The sequence below is a fragment of the Trichosurus vulpecula genome, chromosome 3, assembly GCF_011100635.1.
Source record: "Trichosurus vulpecula isolate mTriVul1 chromosome 3, mTriVul1.pri, whole genome shotgun sequence".
Lineage (NCBI taxonomy): Eukaryota > Metazoa > Chordata > Mammalia > Diprotodontia > Phalangeridae > Trichosurus > Trichosurus vulpecula.
Genome location: NC_050575.1, coordinates 177,391,632 through 177,410,796, shown reverse-complemented (window position 1 = coordinate 177,410,796; position 19,165 = coordinate 177,391,632). Strand labels below are relative to the sequence as shown.

Below are 19,165 nucleotides of genomic sequence, written 5' to 3'. Positions count from 1 at the left end.
TTCTCTGATCCCCTCATTCCATGTGGATGTCCACTCACTCTGCCAAACACAATGTTTCTCGCTTTCTAGCTAAATTTCCAGCTTTCTCGCTGTGTTTGTAGACTCCTGACTATATTTGTCCCTTCTGGCTAGAGTTCCAGCTTTCTAGGTGGTTTGATTTTTTTTTTTGCTATATTTATCACTTTCTAGATGTCTTGGCAGCAGCCTAATCATCTACTCCCTGGGCATCTGGGGACCTGGCCAGTGAATGAAGGCAGACTACTGAGGCGGGCACAAGGGTTGCTGGGGGGGGGGGAGGGGGAAGAACTTTTCAGCTCCTGGCTAGTGTAAAGGGTCTCAGTTCTTCTAGAATATATGAATTCCTCCATGCCATTTCCAGAAGCCATTTCAAATACCCTAGAATCAACTTTCCTGGTATTTATCCAACTTAGGTACGCATTGCCCAGAATGCTAAGCTTTATGATGTCTGTGGGTTTCTATAAAAATAAAAATACTAATAATAGCTCACATGTATAAAGCATGTATAAATAATAGCTCACATGCATAAAGCATGTATAAATAATAGCTCACATGCATAAAGCACTTCACTGTTTACAAAGTACCTCCTGTATATGATATCATTTGAGTCTCACAGTGAGCTATCATTATCTCCATTATACAGATAAGAAAACTCAGATGCAGAGTGATTAAATGGCTTTCCCTGGGTCACGTGACAATTAAGTACCTAAGGTAAATTGGTTGTCCAAATGTCAAATCCAAAACTCTATCTGCTATACCAGGGCTTCTTAATCTAGAGTCCACAGTGGATAAATTTCAAGGAGTCCATAAATTTGGATATTTTCACTAACTTCTAACTGAAATTTAGCATTTCCTTCAATTGTTTAAAAACATCATTTGAGAAGGGTTCTGTAGGCTTCACCAGATTGTAAAGGGGTCTATGACACACACACACACACACACACACACACAGGTTAAGAAGTCACATACAGTATCATACTGCCTCTCTGCTTCAAACCAACAAGCTGCATTGCTTCCTCCCAAGCACTCTCACGGATGCAATATCCTAACAATTAGGTCTTCTGCAGTCATCCGTACTGTGTCTGCCTGAGAAGATAAGTCAGACCCAGACTGGCTGGTGCCTGAAGTGGGCACTACTAGCCTGTTCACATATTGGAATAAGCAGCTGCAAGAAGTTGCTGTTGTTCAGAGGCTCTATTCCAACCAGAAGCCTCCCTCCCCTTCCTAGCACTTCCCCAAAGAGCTCAGGTGTGGGTGGATCCAGCAAAGAAGTAACCTAAGTCTGGCCAGAACAAACAAATCACATGTGAATTGGGGGTGGGGGTAGGGGTGGGGGGGGGTGAAGGGTCTTCAAGGGCTGTGAGGCTGGCTAGCCCAATGCCTGTGGCCTAGCCTCAGAATGACCCTTGAGGCCCAGACAGTCTGGAGGGACTGATCAGGGGAAATAGCTTGCTCTTTTAGGAAAACAGCACCTACTTCTGGGGTTACCTTTCTAAGACACTTCTAGAGTTGGAGAGGGGTACATTGGCTCACAATTTGGGCAAATGTAGCAGAAGGCAACTCATAGTTTTTCCTGCTATGGTCAGGTCCTTCAGGAGAGAACTGTTTCAGGTTCAACCCTCTGACCAAAAAAAAAGGAAGAAAAAGAAAGTGGTTCCCACCTATAGATCAAGAAATTTTCTCTGCTTAATGGTTACTCTACTGCTGGAACTTCTGGACAGAGCTCCAGAATTTGACACTGGAGTGAAACAGTGTCCTCAGCCCAGACCACTGGCACATGGCCTTGATTCACAAACACACACACACACACACACACACACACACACACACACACCCCTACCTGAAAGAGAACTAGAGCCATTATATATCTTCTGCAAACCAGCACAATGCCATAGAGAAAGCTGAGGAAACAGGGATTCAGGGGGATGATCTCCATGCCTAGATACAATTTCCTTTTCCAGCCCTGTTCCTACTTGGTAGTCAAGGCCGCTCAGATGGTAGATAGCCCCAGCCTATTCCCTAACTCCTAGAGAAGGAGGCCTGATACAGGCCAGAGGGGCTTTTGCTTCCAGTCAAATGCCCTGGTCAGGGGACTGAGAAACCCTCACCAACTGCCCCTAGCTACCTAACACCCTGCCAGCTGCTCATGCCTACTCCCAGCTCACCTTGGTCAGTTCCTGAGCATTGGCAAGATTGTCCACAGCAATAGCCAGGAAGACATTCAGAAGGGTGTCTGGTCAGGTTCCAGCTAAGGAAGGAATATCCAGATAAAGTCCCCACCTTCTCCTCCATCCCCTGCTGTGGGCAGTGCTGGCACCAAGAACATGCTTTGTGATGATATGCATCCCCACAAACCAACCCTTCCTATCCACTCCTCATTCTCCTGAACAGAGATCCCTACTGAAATCAAAGCATGATGGTCTGTCCAAAGGAAGTGGTCTCACTCCCTGGCACTGCTTCTTCCAGAAAAGACATAAGCCAGTTAGGGGTCATTCCCCTCTTCCCCGTGGCAGTAGAAACCTAGTCAGTTATTAAATAATAACAATGATAATAACTCCCACTTATATAGCACATTAACGTTTATAAAGTCTCCCAGTTCCCATTTCCATGGCAACAAGGAAGAGGTTCTGAGACTCTGAGGGGGTCAGTGCCATAGTGTGAGCCGCTATCTGGCATGTGTACATGGCTGTGTTTAAGATGGTGGCTAGGTTGGTATGGGCCTGCATAACAATGGGTGTGTCCAAGTAAATGGATGTATTACTATGTACAACTGTGGTCTGTATGTAACTTTGGGGGTTTGCATGTGTGAGACTGTATGCATTGTGTGCCTATGTGAAGCTATAGGTATGCATGTGTATCTTATTGTGGGCATGTCTTTGACTGCATGTGCACATGTATAACTATGAGTCTGTGTGTAGCTGTAGGTATGTATGTGTGTGAGTGTGGGTCTGTCTTTGGCTGAACATTGCATGGGTGTATAACACTGGGCATCTCTATGTGACTTTGTACATGGGACTTGGCCTGATACACACATATATACATACACATACATAAATGTATATATGTGTAGGTGTGTATATGTATATATACACACATACACTATATGTCTTTATGTAAAATATAGTAGCAGAGACGTCACTGTTGCAATGATAAATGTGAGAAGCTGGGCCAGCTCCACCATCTCACATCTTTTCTGTCTCTCTACCCACTCAGAATTTCTGCTCCACTCACCTTCTTTGCTGGGTAGACAAATCTCTTGCCTTCCTACTTCATGCACATTATCCCCAACCCTAGTTATTTCCAACCCTAAGCCTTCCTTATAACTATCCATCTCCCATGTCATGGCCTACCCCTTCAAGCTGCAGGCCTGGGAAGCCCACCCTATTTAAGCCACGATGTCACTGATCCCTCTTGACTCTGACAGCCCCTCCACACTCAGCTGCCAATAGCATCAGAGCTAGAAAGGTCCTTAGGGATTATCTAATCCAGTGCCTACATTTTATAAAATTAAGAAGTGGAGGGAAAGAGAGGAGAAGTGGCTTACCCCAGGTCAGACAGTATTTAAATGATCAAGCTAGGATTCTGACACAAAACTGTGATTCCAAATCCTAGGCAATGCGGATAAGCTCCCAAACACTTGGCGCTGTCCTGATTTGTCCTTGCTGACACATGCCTTTCAGCCTTAGCTCTTTTCCTTTCCCTTCAGGTCTGCCCTCCCAGAAAGCTGGGAGCTCCTTGAGAGCAGGGCACTCCTGCTCAGCCTCAATCTTCCCTGGACTCTGAATACCCTGAGAAGTCCGGCATAAGTTGGGGCTCTGTCCATGTTTTGGGGAATGGCAGGGGAAACATGAATTCAACTAATAAGCTAGACCCCGAGGGTCTTTAATAAGTGCTTTTGGAACTCATGCAGTCAGAGCCAGATGGCTCCCTCAGAAGCCACCTCATACGTTGCCCAAGTCTCCAAAAAAGGATCCCTAACCTATCCTCCACTAGAGGCTAGGATGATCAGGAAGTGAGTCAGGCTGAGGCTACTTTCCAAAGCTGCCCAGACCCACGATGGCGGAAAAAACCCAGCCTGGGCCACCAACCACCCACCCCACGCTGCAGGAGTGAGAGCTAGAAAGAACCTTAAGGATTAGCTATTCTAACTCCTTCACTTTAGATGGAAGGAAACCCAGGCCCAGAAAGGAGAAGCGTCTTGACACAGGCCACCCATCATATCAAGTGACAGACACATCATTCAAACCCAGGTCCTCTGACTTCAACATCAAAGGTCCATCTCCACAAAAGGATACAGTTTCCAAACAGCGTCAAGATAATGAAATAGAAAGAGGAGAACATTCCTTTGCTGACTCCACCTTGGGATTCGATCCCGTGATACATCACCACATTCCAGTCTTCTCCTGTCAGGATCTGTAGGGTGCAACGCAGAGGAGAGAGTGGAGTGTATGTACCCATATGAATGTGCGTGTGCGTGCACACACACACACACACACACACACACAGCCCATAGTGAGAGCTCCCGGGCTAGGGGGCCACAAAGAATCTTTGAGTCCCTAGCCAAGTTTCCAGCAACCAAGCTGCAGGGGACTCAGGCCCTTGAATTTCACCCCACAAACTCTCCAACATGCAAGCAAGGATGGAAATGTGCCCACAAAGAGACAAGCACATAGAGGCACTAAAGATGCATGTCTTTCCACCACCATCTCCTCTACAGGAGGCTAGAATAGATCTTTAAGGGCTTCTTCAGGGAATTAGAATTTAAAGTTGGAAGGAACCTAGAAAGCTGTCCCTGTTGGGGAGACCACTAGTGCAAACCTTGCCAGCTCAGAGACTTGAGAGAAGAGACCACATTTAGGCTCACTTTCTGTCCTTTACTTCTCTAAAGGGTACTTTGTGGCTTGAGGATTTGAGTGTGCCTGGGTAGACAGACTTCCAGATACTCTATGCATCTTGTTTTAAATGAGATTTCCCTTTCTCCTTTCTTCTCCTGAATTCTTTTCTTGCTATTGTAGTATTCTTAACGTTTGGTCCCTGGACTCCCAAATGTTCTGTGGATACATTTCAGAGATCCATGAACTTGTACAACATTTTTTTTTCATGTTTAATTTCAATAATCTCTAATTGAAGTTTTCTTTGGTCCTAAACGTAGGCAGCAAACACTGTTCTGAGAAGGAGTCCACAGATGTCACCAGACTGCCAAAGGGGCTATAGCTAAGAACACTTGCTATCAACCTTTGTGAGTTTATTTATTTCCTCAAGCTATTGTCTCAATTTTTTTTTTGCTGATTCCTTAAGATTTTTAAAGTAAACCATCATGTTATCAATGAGTGGGGATCATTTTTGTCTCCCCTTTGTCAGGCCCATACCTCATTTCAGAGAGCCCTGCCTGGGCCCCTTACCATGGAACAGCAGGGAAAAAGAAAAGCTGCTTTCTAGGACAGGGAAAATTTAGGCACATTCAAAGGAGACACTGTTGGCACCAAGTTGTGCTCAGAGGCCATTGCTGGGGATACTGAGAAGGGATGGAGGACAGGGATTTGGACAGAACATCCCTGTGGCTATCCTGAATGTCACATGGTAAGGGTTGGGGTGGGCAAGGAGAAGATGGTAGAATATAATTCCAGGACCCCAGGCTCACCAAGCAGCTCATAAAGAGGAAATAATGATCCAGCAAGTCCTTTCTTAGCCAGAAGCACTTGGTGTATTTAAAAGTCCTTAAAAGCATCCTTTTCTCTAACTTTGGGAGAGCCTGTAAATCAAGGCTTTTGCCTTGGGGGGTGGGTTGGGGTGGTAGTGAGAAGAGAGGCTATCCCTCTAGAAAGTGGCCTGGAGACCATCTAAAAGGGGGAAGGTTTTAGCAAGGGGCCTTACTGCCAGGCTAGACTCCTGAACTGATAAAAAAAAATTCCTGCTCTAGGGCAGCTATTGGTCTTCTAAGACCATAGGTAAGTGTTTCCCTTTGGAACAGTGAGGGTCTTCCCCTCCCAGGGCATTACTTCACTCTAAGTGAGTACATGAAAAGGCCTGAGCCTAAAAGGGCCAGGGTCATCCTGGGTCATCTCCAGTCATGCTGATGAATATCTGGTCACTGGATCTAGATGGCTCTGGAGGAGAAAGTGAGGCTGGTGACCTTGCACAGCCCTCCCTCACTCAAATCAAAGTCAACTGCAAGTCATGTCATCATTTCCCTGATGTCATGGCCCTCTTTGAAAACGAGGGACAAACACAAGAATCTCAGAAAGAGGCCTCTGTGGCCTAGCAGATAGAGTTGCCCTTGGAGTCAGGAAGACCTAGATTCAAATCCTACCCTTGACATGTACTGACTGCAACACTGCACAAGTCAATTAACACCTCAGCACCCCCAAAGAAACTAGCGAACTCTATAAGTTGCAGAGAAGGGAACAACCTACATTGGTAGAAGGAATTTCCTCACACGGATGTTCTTAAATGGTTGAAATCACATATGTCTTGCTTTGTTATATTTTAAAAGAACCTCAGAGATTTTATCCCAGATCAGATCCAAGTTCCCTCTTGGCCTAGTACTTAGCCTCAGGCAGAGGCAGCAAAAGGGACAAGTTGGGAAGGGACTGAGCAAGCTTCAGCTTTCAGAGGTTAAGGACCATACGACATATTCTCCACCTTCTCCTGAGCTTCCCATTGCTTACCTCCTGGCAGCCCATCATTCCCTCCTCTGGCATTGCTGGACTTGATCTGTCTGCCTCCACTCAGAACATCATGGTCAGGACTGCCCCTCTGCACCTTGGGCTCCCTCCCTTGCCCCTTGTGACCTGTTGTATGACCTGCTCTAACAATGACCCTCCCTACCCTTTCTCTATTCCTGCTCTCAGAAAGAGCTGCATAACCAGGAATGTGGGAGAGCCAGCTCTGGCCCAATTTGGCCCAAGTTGATTGCCAAACTTTCAACCCAAGCATTTACATCTCAGAAATCAGCACTAAACATTTATTAGCACACCTCTGTAGTATGCTAGAAACACTACTTGAGCTCAGCAGGAGTGCAGTAGGGACTGAAGTCATCACAAGACTGGCAGTGACTGGTGCCTAGAGGCTAACGATAATAATAATTTCAGTCAATTCAGGCTCTTTGTAACCCCGTTTGTGATTTTCCCGGCAGAGATACTGGAGTGCTTTGCCATTTCCTTCTTCGGCTCATTTTATAGAGGAGGAAACTGAGGCAGACAGGGTTAAGTGACTTGCCCAGGGTCACCCAGCTAATAAGTGTCTGAGGCCAGATTTGAACTCAGGAAGATGTCAAGCCTCCAGGCTGCTCCTGACAAAAGCTACCACCCTCTCTACTGGGTGAGCTTGGGGAAGATTCTCTCCTTTCCAGTAAGATAGGGCAGCATTTAGGTCTAGGACAGCCAGAGGGTACCATGTGTGAAGTACTCTCTAATCCGGCCCCCACACAAAGCTGGAAAAGAAGTCTGAGGGGACCCTCAGTTCCTATTCCCAAACAAAGAGCCCCACCAGGGAGATATCAGACTCCTGACACCCAGATTTGGACCACCACATCCTTTATGTTTGAAGAGAAGACACCAAAGCATGTTGGGACTGTGGAGTCTGACATTAGATGGTAGATTTGTACCTCTCCAGCTCTCTGGAGACCAGGATCCCTTTCAGACAAAGGCTGGGCCAGACCATCGGGAGCCCAGTCTCAGCTCCCTAGAGACTGGAAGTCTTTATCAGAACAAACCACACCCAACTAATCTGTGTGTTGGGGGTGGGAAGGGAAGGTGTCTGTATATCTCTGATCCCTGGAGACTGGGTATCTGACTAGAATAGTCCACACCAGACCAAGCAGATGGCACATTCTGGAACTAAGAGCCTTACCTGGAATACAGTGAGAATTGCAGCTGGAAAAGTATCAAAGTTGGTGTTCGGGGTCTCATCTCTAAAATTGAACCTGAGAGAAACAAAAAGTTGTGGGAAGAGGCAGTCCATGATGGGACTCAGCTGGCTGCCTCAGAGGCTCCCATACATGCAAAAGTAGTCAGCAGGTGAACCCAGACTGTGCCTAAATTTCTACCAAATTGGTGAGTCCTCTATATTGGTGATTCTATACACTGGCAACCTCATATTGCTCCTGATCATGCTCTATTCCACACCTTAGGACCAACCCCAACTCTCCAGGAACAATTACCCTGGAGCCCTCTGGACAGAGACCTCTGAGGCCTGACAAGAAATACCACCAATGGTCATTTGATCTTTTCCTGGACATCTCAGGAGTATTTCCAGTGTAGAAGCTGTATTTCTCAAAAAGACTTTGCTAGCAGTTACAAGGGAATTAGATAAAATGAGACAGATTTACAGATCACAGAATTGTCAGGCTATAGAGAATAGAAATCTTATCCTAAGACATTGCTGGTATAGCTTTAGAAGCTGACCCAGATAATAGTCTCATCTCCATAGTCTCTCAGGCAGGCCCTACCCCGTAGCCGCCAAACACACTGCCTCAGCATTCTCTCTGGCTCCCTCCAGCACCAGGCAGATTAAGAGCAGGCCAAGGTCCCAGAGAAACGCCATCATCAGGAGCCTCCTCCAGTGAGTCATTATTTACCAAGCAAAAGGTGGTGCAAAATGGTGGCCCAGGGCAATGGCTCCACTGACATTATTATATTCATCTACTTCTGTCTCAGACCCAGCTCTGTACTCTTCCCAAGCTGAGGCCATTGGCCCCTCTCACTACACCCACCCTTCCCAGGACGATCGCTGAAGAATGCCATCAGCCTTCCACATCAGCCTGTGCCACCCACTTGGATGAGTCACGGCTCACAGCCCCCATCACAGACAGGGAGGGAAAGGTCATTTCATCCACTTACTGTCCTCCAAAGAGCTGCATCCCCAGCAGAGCGAACACCACAATGAACAGGAAGAGAAGGAAGAGCAGGCTGATGATGGATTTCATGGAGTTCAGCAGGGAGACCACCAGGTTCCGAAGGGAATTCCAGTACCTGGAGTAAATAAAGACCAAGCTGACCTCTAAGACTAGACTCTTGGCCACTGTCCTTTTGCTACACATGGGATGACAGCCGAGATCTCATTCTAGGATGGTCTTAGCCAGGCAGACAGGAAGGTACTGCCCCCTCCCCCCCCCCCCCACCCAGTGATCTGCCTGTCTTCTCATCTCCATTTAGCCTCCAATAGATGGATTCCTGGATTCTATGGGCCATGCTCTTAGACCTCTTACCCACAGGGTTCTTCCTTTCAGTCAAACACAGGCCTGGATCAGGGAATAACTTAGCAGCCACTGGTAATGTCTGCCTCAGTTACCAGCTCCTAGAATCCCAGGCTTCAAGTTAAAGGGGACCTCAGAGACTATCTAGTCCATGGCTTCTTAACCTGGATCCATAAACTTGTTTCTTTTATTTTGATAACTGTATTTCAGTATAACCAGTTTCTTTTATAGTAATAAGTATTTCATTTTATTTTATGCATTTAAAAACATCATTCTGAGGAGGGAACTCTAAAGACTTCGTCAAATTGCCAAAGGAGTCTATGAAAAATAAAAAAAGATTAAAGAACCCCTGATTTAGTCCAAGTCCTTCATTTTAAACTGAGGCCAGGGAGCGAGATCCCTAAATACTTTGTATCTGATGAAGAGACAGAAACAACCAGGAGCTCCCACGGGAACACTCAGAGGCACACGTACTTTCTCTCTCTCTCTCTCTCTCTCTCTCTCTCTCTCTCTCTCTCTCTCTCTCTGTCTCTCTCTCTCTCTGTCTCTGTCTCTCTCTCTCTCTCTCTCTCTTTCTCTCTCTCTCTCTCACACACACACACACACACACACACACACACACACACACACACACATGAAGAGTGACATGCATCTCTGCTGGCATGCCACTGTTCTATCTAACAAGGAGCATTCCATGGGGATTTGGGAGGTCAGGGTGGGTTGTAGATCTGAGGATGGTCCCATAAAACAGCCATGTAGTTTATTATGCTGTTTTATGTATAGGACAAAAGAAAGGCTGGGAAAAAAGAGAGAATGAAGAAGAGAGAAAGAGGGAGGGGATAAAAAGAGGCAGAGAAAGAAGACAGAAGAGAAAGAGGACTATTTGAATTAAAGTAGCCCTGAGTGTGGGTGGGAGATGGACCAAAATTGCTTCGTGAAAGTAAATCCCTAAAGAGAAAACAAAATCTCCATCCCTTGGGAAACAGAGGGGAATGTCCAAGAGGAGTGGTCTGAAAGAATAAGAACCTTATAGGGGAAGGAGTCTTAGTGTCTGAGGACCTGAGTCCAGGGGCAGTTCTGACACTTAGCTGCGTGACTCTGAGAACGTCACTTATCCCTTCTGAGCCTGTTTCTTTATCTGAAAATAAGAATAATCATGCACAACCTACCCCTACTCACAGGATGGTCATGAGGAAAACATTTTATAAAACTTAAAATGCTATTGGAAGTGTGAGTTATTATGATTACAACTATTACACATTCTTCATACCACTACAGGAAGTGAGAGTGGGGAATCAGAGGAGATAGGAAATTCATCCAGGAAGATAGGGAAACCTTAAAGAAAGCAGTGGGGAAAAAGCTATGCCCAGTCAAGGTGAGGGACAGCCACTCTGACACTCAGTCCAGAAGGAGTATCCCTAAGGTAAGCCACTGACAGCTGATCAAAAATTAGAAAGAAGGCAGGTAACAGCCACCAGAGGCCATCACCAGAGAGGGATGATGCGGTCACTCCAATAGAGCAAGTAGCCAGAAGCCTGGCCCTAGCACATTCTCTCCAGTGCCAAAAGAAAACTGGAACGCGTCCAAGTGAAGGACTGGGGAAAGGAGAAAGCTGAGGGCTGACAGATAGATAGGAGGTTTTATGTCCTGCTTTGGAAGGAAGGTACAAGCATGTAAGTCAGGCACTGGGCTAAGTGCTTTACAGACATTATCTCATTTGATCTTCACAGCAACCCTGGGAGGTGCTATCATTAGCCCCATTCTACAGTTGTGGAAACTGAGGCAAACAGAGGTTAAGTGACTTGCCCAGGTCACACATCTAGTAAGTGTTTGAGACCAAATCTGAACTCAGGTCTTCCTGACTCCAGGTCATACCACCTAGCTGCCTTTGGAAGGCTGGGAATCCTGGTCTGCCCAGTTTAGGTGATATGAGCACAGTATTCATGGTGGATTATGGGCTGCTGAGAAGTGAAGGATGAGGAGTATACTGATCCACTCTGGTCTGGGGCATTCTTAGACAATAGGAAAATCCCAGGAGAAAGATAACGTGTGAAAAGGAAGAGAGTAGGCAGAATAAAGATAATAGAGGGAAGGAGAAAAGGTGGGAAAATAGGAAAAAATAGGGAGAAAAAAAGAAGATTGAAGATAGAAAAGGTGAGGAGAAAAGAGGAAGAGAGTGAGAGGGAAAAAGGAGAGAGGAATGGGAGAGAAAAGAGAGGGTTAGGTAAAAAAAGAAGATAAACATACAGCGGGGCCGACAGTGGCCTGACCACATCCTGAGAGGTGTGTGTGTGTATCCCTGGCCTGAACAATAGGTAAACCCAGGGCATTTCTCAAGCCACAAGAAGGAAAAATGGTTTTAGCCATGAATGGCAGGCAGTAAGCTTCAAGTTTGACCCTAGATCCCTCTTGGACCTTACCTTCCTTCTCAGTTACCTAGTGGCTCTCGGAAAGTTGGCTGCAATAAACAGCCCTGGGCCCAGCCCTGGGCTCTCATTTTTCTTGTGTGGGGTCAGACATTTAAAAAACAAAAACAGCCTCAGAGAGGTGGAGTAATTTATTTAAAGACACACTGCCAATAAGGGGCAAGATAGCCTGATTCCATGCCCCCCCCACCTCCCCACGTTGTCCCCCCCTCCCATCACCACCTTTAGAGATGCTAGAATAGCCTGGGGCTTTTACAAAGTTAAAATTGCAGCCTTCAGGGGAGTAATTCACATTCCTTACCAATATGTTTTGATGTGTTCTGGTTGGTTGTTTTGGAAAAAATGATTATTTTTAAATTAATAGTTTATGTTTTGATAACATTTCCAGCTTATCAAGGATTTTCACATTATCTCAGTGGATTCTCACAATTATATGGGGAGTAGGTGTATGATTAAACCTTAAATCATGGGCCTGGAGGGGTGATGTTACTTGCCTCAGGGTACCCAGCTAGCAGAACTAGCAGGGGACCTAGGTCTCTAATTCCAAGGCCAAGGGCTCTTTCCATGGTAAATGCTGACTATTTGTTGAGTGACAGGACAAGAGAGTGATAGTGAGAAGTGATGGAATAGCTCCTTACCTCCTTCTCTAGGACTGTCTCCAGATCCCTGAGGCCGGCAATAGGCCAGAGGGATAACTATTTGAGGCCAAAGATAGGAAAATACTCATTATTCCTTATGGCCCCCAGTCAAAACAAGCATTTAATCCACTAAAATCAGCAAGAAAATGAAGGCAAAAGCTACTTTCTTTTCCTCCAAGAACCTCCTTCTAAAGAGCATGTGAATATCGGAAAGCCGATATGGGTGAACACAAAAGCATCAGAGCAAATCATGATAAATGTCAAGCCTTTTAAAGCCTTGCACAGAAAGAACAGCCGTCATCTCCCCAGAGACAGACACAGAGTGTGCTCGGGATCAGAACAGGCGTCTCCCCAGCTTTGACCTCAAATCCGTGTTGTCCAGGAACTGGAGAAGAAGAGGCTAGCGTCCAGCCAACCAACCCGGTTCATCCTGGTTTCCTAGCTGGGAGGTGGGGGAAGGAGGGGAGGGGAGGGAATGGGACCTAGTTTCAAACCAGTGAGTCCCGTCCATTCTCAGGAATAAGGGCAGCAGAATCCCAGAATCCTGGAGTTGGAGGAGGCCTCAGAGCCCAACCTGAGTCCTGATTCAACAAAGGGTCATCCAGCCTTAGTCTGAATATCTTCAGTAAGGGCACACCCCCAAGGCAACCATGACAATGCTGTCATCTTTAATTCCTCCTCCAGGTACTGCAGACACAGCTGAGAGTTAGGAAATCTCAAGATTCCAGAGAACTCCACCCAAAAACCCCTGAATTTCTAATGAGAATAGATCCCAAAGTAATTTTAAACTCCTGTTAATAATTGCTGCCTTACCAGAGCAGCAAAGAGAATTTATTACAGTAATGATAGCTCGATATCCTGTAGTTAAGAGGGCTTCACACCAGAGATTTGGGTAAGGTACCATGTGCTGCTGAGCTTCACACTAGAGACCTGAACAGCCCCATGGCTAACAGGGTTTCACACCAGAGATTTAGGCGGCCCCACATGCCAGGGCTGTCCAAAATGTAGACTGTATGTGGCCCGCAGTGTGATTTATGCAGCCTGCCTACAAGCATAGAAATTGACATAAATGCTTTAGTAAATGAAGCCGAGCTACTGCAGAACTCTCACTAAAGTGGCAAATGAAAATATATTGTCTATTGTTTCAATAAAAACCTAAGGTTGGGCAGCCCTGCCATATGCTATAAAATGGAAACAGTCCCTAACAGGGCTTCAAACCACAAAGTGGGAAGTCTCAGTTATCGGATCTTCACACCACAAAGTAGACAGTCCCATAGCTAACAAGACTTCACATTATCAAATGGACATCCCAATGGCTTCACACCAGACACTTAGGCAACCCCATGCGCTTCAGAGCTTTGCGCTAGAGACTCATATGGTCCCATGCTAAAAGGTCTTCATACCACAACAGGATAGCCCTGTGATTAATAGGGCCTCACACCAGACACTTGGACAGCAAGCTTGTCCAAAGGCTCAAAACCATAGAGCAGACAGATAATTAACTCTTTGGGGTGATCTGGGTAATGGCAATGAGAAAATCTAATTTCAACCACTGCACCAGAATGAGAGAGTCTAAGCAGATCCACCCCTGGATAAGAAAGCCATTCAGATCTGGTGACCTTAGGGAAGGGGGATGGGGTAGGTAGGAGGGGAATTCTCTGGAGCAGAGATCAAAGGGGTCAGGAACAATCTAGACCTACTTTGTGACTTTGAAAATCCTCAGCAGCCGGAGAGCCCTCAGCACACTGATACCAAATGAAGTCCCTGGCTTGATCGCTGCCCAGATGACTTCAAAGATGCTTCCAACAATGACCTGCAAGAACACGTTATCATTTAAAGTGGGAAGATGCTCCCCAATGACCTGCGAGGATACACCCCCTCGATGAGCTGCTTCCCTCCCCCATTCAGTCACCTTTTGGGGGTGGGGAAAGAAAGAGGAAGGATCAGTAGATACGACTTCAGGTCTGAGTGGATGGAGCTACTATCTAGTGAAGTCCCCAGGCCTGGCCAGATCCCAATAGCCCCACCCTTCTTCAGTATCAGGTCATTCAGAACCCTCATCCCGGGCTTTCCTACCCCAGTACAAAACATACAAACTGTCAGCACCCTCTACGTGTCTTATCTGTGCCGACCTTCACCCTCCTTCCATCCCAGCTCAATACTTACGCACCTCAGATGACCTCTGCTTCACCCCAATACCTTCCTCCTCTCAGCACAATCTCTACTGTTACTATTTTGTTCCTCCAAGATCAGGAGTGTATTATATCTCCTTGAGACATGTATAGGAGAGATGGAGAGTCTGGGCAGGCTGGTCAAACCTGCTGACCCATTCCCAGGATCATAGATAAAGAAGTGCCTTTGAAGTCATTAAGTCCAACTCCCTCGTTTTACAAATGTGGAGACTGAGGCACAGAGCAGTTAGGCCATTTGTCTAGGGTTACATAGCTACTAAGTGTCTAAGGCGCATTTCAGCCCAGGTCTTCCTGACTCCAGATCCAGTGTCCTATTTACTATGCAGCGCTCAGACTGGTGAAACAGAACAACCAAACCTCACATCTACATAGTTTTTGAATTTGCAAATTCTCCTGACATCAGTCCTATGAAGTAGGTAGCATTATCCCCATTTTAGAGATGAGAAGACTGAGGTAGATAGCTAACAAGTTTTAAAGCAGTCTCCTGACTCCAAGTCCAGAACTCTTTCTACCTTATCATTGTGCCAAAAGAAAGTGACCACAAAGTCTTGTGCAGGAAATAGAAAGTTTTATGGGCACATGCCTTCATCCAGCTGAAAATTGTGATTTTGGAAGACAGAGAAGGCTGTGGGAAGGACCAGCTGCCTTTGTCAATGATATTAAAGATCAAGACTTTTTTTTCCTGAACTCTGGCTTAAGATCTTGGAATATGACATTCCTAACTGGAGACAGAGTGATTCTCCTGAAGGACTGGGAATACCACATTTGACTGGATGCATGCTGATCTCATCAGGAGACTTTAAACTAAAATGAGAGGAAGAAGAAAAACTGTGTGACCATCCTCTGCCCTTCCCCAAATTAAAAACTAGACACAAGTCAGAAAGCATAACAACGAGGTTCCATGGTGTGGCCCTCATTCTGCTCCCTACTGACACCCAGTCTGGGGACCTACTGGCAGTCACTCACCCCAAAGTCAAAGCAGTTGAAGGACGAATGGAAATAATTTCTGGGTCCCAGGCCATACATCTTCAGAGACATCTCAGTGAGGAAAAGCCCCAGGAAAACAAACTCTGCGAAATCTAGAAAGCAGAAAAGAGGCTGGATTATCTGTGGGCCCTCCCTGGTGGTTCCCCAGGTACCTGCTAGACACCAGAGATCCTACTACTGTGTGGCTTCTCCCAGGAAGAAATGGCTTTGCCAGCCTAATCTCCGTGGCCTTCCTCTGTGTAGAGACCCATGACAGGGTGGCACTGACACCCCCGGGACCACAATGTGGGGAGCTGAGCAATGATAAGAAGCAGTTGTGGGCACTAGGTGAGTTGGCTGGTGGCAGAAAGAGGCTGGGTGCTAGCCTGCATTCAGAAACTCAATTTTACTAGTTCAGTCACTGACAATGAGGTTCACAAGACTTGGGTTTTGATTTATAAACTCTCATAAGACGGTTGTATATACAAAGACTCTGTCTCTCAGTCCTTATGCAACGTATCAGATGATGAGGTTCTCTGGCAGCCCCTTTCTTTTGAGTTTATCTGGGACCAATATTTGCAGATTGCACCTTTCCCTGGGAATAGCAAGGGAAAGGGGTGTCTGTAGCCCATCCCAGGAATTCCAGAGACTGTTAAGGACCAGTCTGCCAGCAAGCTTCTTTATACAGACACAAAAATCTTCTTCAGACTCAAATGAACCAATACAAGGCAAGATAAACCAGGAAACCATTATATACAACTTCCAATGTAAATGAAAAGAACACACACACACACACACACACATACACACACACACACACACAAACACACACACACCAAAAACCCTGAAAACTGTGGAATCATAATTACTAAGCTTGGCGCTAGAGAAGAGATGAGAAAATCATATCCCTCCCCCCCTTTTTTGCAGAGGTAGGGAACCATGAGTGTGGCAATTACATACACTGGCCAGATTGAATTAAAGTGCTCTTTCATTGTACAGAACTGTCTTTTTAACCTCTTTTTAATTCTTTATTATAAGGAATGACTCTTGGGGCTGGGATGGGGTGGGAGAGAGTGAGTGGGTACTTTGCAAGGACTATTAGTCTCTTTGTAACCCAAGCATCTTGCACCGTACCTGGCATACAGTAGACATTTAATAAATGTTTGTAGTCTGATTTAAGTCAGGTACCTCCTCTTTATGTTGAGAATCAGGAAAAACCTAGCCCATGGGCTTTAATTCTGTCCAGGCTGCATGACAAGAACCAAGCAGAGATGTCACCAGGTTATGTCTACATTGGGAAATTCAGCAAAACTTGAGGAGTGACATTTGAACAGCAGTAGTAAGGAAAAAGTGCATCTTTCTCACTGTCAAATGAGGTTCTATTTCTAGAGCAAGGAATGAGAGTTTTCCCATTAGAAAAGAGGAAAACAAAATTTTAAGAATGCCTGAGCTTCTGAATTTAAGCTAGGAATTAGAATGGTTTTGTAAGAAATTGTGGGTGATTTGTCCATCTTTGAATTTAAATACTTGAAGTTTTTTGGAAAGAAGTATTTGGGATCATAGAATATCGGACCTCAGAGAACAGCTAACCCTATCCCCACCTTCCTCATTTTACATAAGAGGAATAGGACCAGAGAAGCCAGGTCAATTTCCCAAAGTCACACAGCTAGGAAGTTACAGAACTGGTATCAGAGCTCGACTTTCTGAATTTGTCAGTGATACAGATGGCTACCTCTTGGCATTCTGACCAAGAAGAGTGTATCTCTCCCCTGCCATCTCATTGAACCAAAGTAAAGAGAACTTCATACTTCTGTCCTAGTAACCTAAGGGCCTGTGTCTTCTCCAAATCCTGCTTCCCCTGGCAGTCAATCAATCAACAAGCATTTATTAAATGCTTACTAATGCTTACCAAGCATGATGCCAAGCTTATTGGGGATACAAAGAAAGGCAAAAACTTGGATCTCGCTGTCATCAAGAAGCTGACATTCTCATGGGGGAGTCAGTATGCCAACAACATGAGGAGTGGAAGAAAAGCACATAAGAGATGCTTAATCAATATTTGTTGACTGATTCCCCTCTCCCAAGTCTTCCCAAGACTTTTCACTGTGCTTGTCCCTGGTTACTCTTCCTTGGTTTAAAGAGGAAGACCCACAATTCTTCCAAGGATTCTACTCCATGGGAGCCTGTGAGGAACATTAAGCAGACACCAATTCACCCACCCAGTGAGAAGGGTGCCCAACACAGACTCGGCCAGACTCTTGTAGAATCCTTAGACAAGCTAGTCCCTGCTGAGGGCCACGCCCCAGGCATGTATAGAACCAAGGGGGCAGGAGAGCCAAGGGACCACTATTTGTCCTTTATCACTGGCCTATTTCTCTGTAACTTATCTCATACATGTCCAGTCCCCCTGCAGGGACTGGATCTGATGCCTCCTGTAGGCATAAGAATAAACTCAGGGCATCATCAGTCACCTGATGGCAGCAACCTGAGGAGAGGGAAAAAATTATCCTGAAGTAGAAACCCGGAGCCTCAGTAGGCTTTGCCAGAAACCACAGACCTTCAACAACAACAGATGACACATAGAGAGGGGTGAGGGAGGGTGAACATCCATAAGAAGCCACCCCACAGGAGTGGAACACAGGACTGCAGAATAGGTTTCTATACGTACATTGTGCACTCTAGGGAAGGCATGGAGGGAGGACTTTTTTTTAATGGTCTGAAGAGGTGTTCTGGGATACACCCTAACCACCTAAGCAATAAATGTCCTGCCGTCTGATGTCTGCTGAGAGAGAGCCAAGTTCTAAGACTAAACAAAAAAAGAAGATCATGCCATAGGAAAATGTATTTAGAGCCATCAAGTCTAGCTTCCTCATTTTACAATTGTGGAAACTGAGGCTCAGAGAGGAAATCGCTGGCTCATGGTCACACAGTTAGTCAAGTGGAAAAGGTGGGTCTTAACTCAGGTTCTCTGACTCACAGCTGCTGCATCTGCTTCTTATAGAAACATTATAAATGAGTTCTCCCTGCCCTGTGAAATATGGGGGTGTGGGGGATGTCTGTGCTCCTTGCCCTGACTGGCTGAGAGGGAAGATCAAAAACTAACTCCTGGAGAGCTTTGCAGTCCACAGGAGTGTGTCTCCACTCTCCACAAAGAAACCCATTTGTAGAAAGCCCTGACTCACTTCATGGTACCCATCAGCATGGTCCTGGGTAGCTCTTTGTACATCCTAAAGATGTTTATGCTGTCAGCTGGGGAGGGGACCCTCCTACCACCTGAGCCAAGGACTTTTCCTTTGTAACCAACCCATCTTCAGATTCTCTAAGTGCCCCTCTTTAAAGCTGGAATCACATTCAAAAGCTCTTTGATCTCCATGACTCGAAGCTACAAAGCCCACCTACCTGGTCTGGAGCAGGTGTTTCTGGGTGGAAGGGAGTGCCTTTAGATAGGTTCAATCCAGTCGCTCCCTCAGAACCAATAGTAATGTCCCAGGACTCCTCAAGCAGCCAGGCCACTGTCCTCCTTGTCCCTGTCATTTCTTGTCTCTAGGATTACAGCTCCCTAGCACCCTACACTCACCCTTCTCCTACCCCCCTTCCCATCCCCTGTCCCTACTCTACAGTTCCTCGCCAGCCCTCCAGTACTACATCCTCCAGGAGAGCTTCCCTGGGTCACTCCAACCTCCAGTGCTCTCTCCCTCGTGCCCACCTAACATTCCTCTCTGTACATTT

At 46.0% G+C, this 19,165-nt stretch overlaps 1 protein-coding gene across 1 annotated transcript in view; it reads right to left on the bottom strand.

Moving 5' to 3' along the window:
* The window catches only part of CACNA1B (calcium voltage-gated channel subunit alpha1 B), a 257,782-nt gene that overhangs the window by 131,734 nt on the left and 106,883 nt on the right, over positions 1–19,165 (bottom strand). Inside the window, exons 13-18 of the mRNA XM_036750823.1 lie at positions 15,437–15,549; positions 13,979–14,091; positions 8,859–8,990; positions 7,870–7,942; positions 4,314–4,431; positions 2,184–2,251 (exon numbers count right to left, since the gene is read on the bottom strand). Coding sequence (XP_036606718.1) covers positions 2,184–2,251; positions 4,314–4,431; positions 7,870–7,942; positions 8,859–8,990; positions 13,979–14,091; positions 15,437–15,549 — 617 coding nt within the window. The remainder of the gene's footprint in view (positions 1–2,183; positions 2,252–4,313; positions 4,432–7,869; positions 7,943–8,858; positions 8,991–13,978; positions 14,092–15,436; positions 15,550–19,165) is intronic.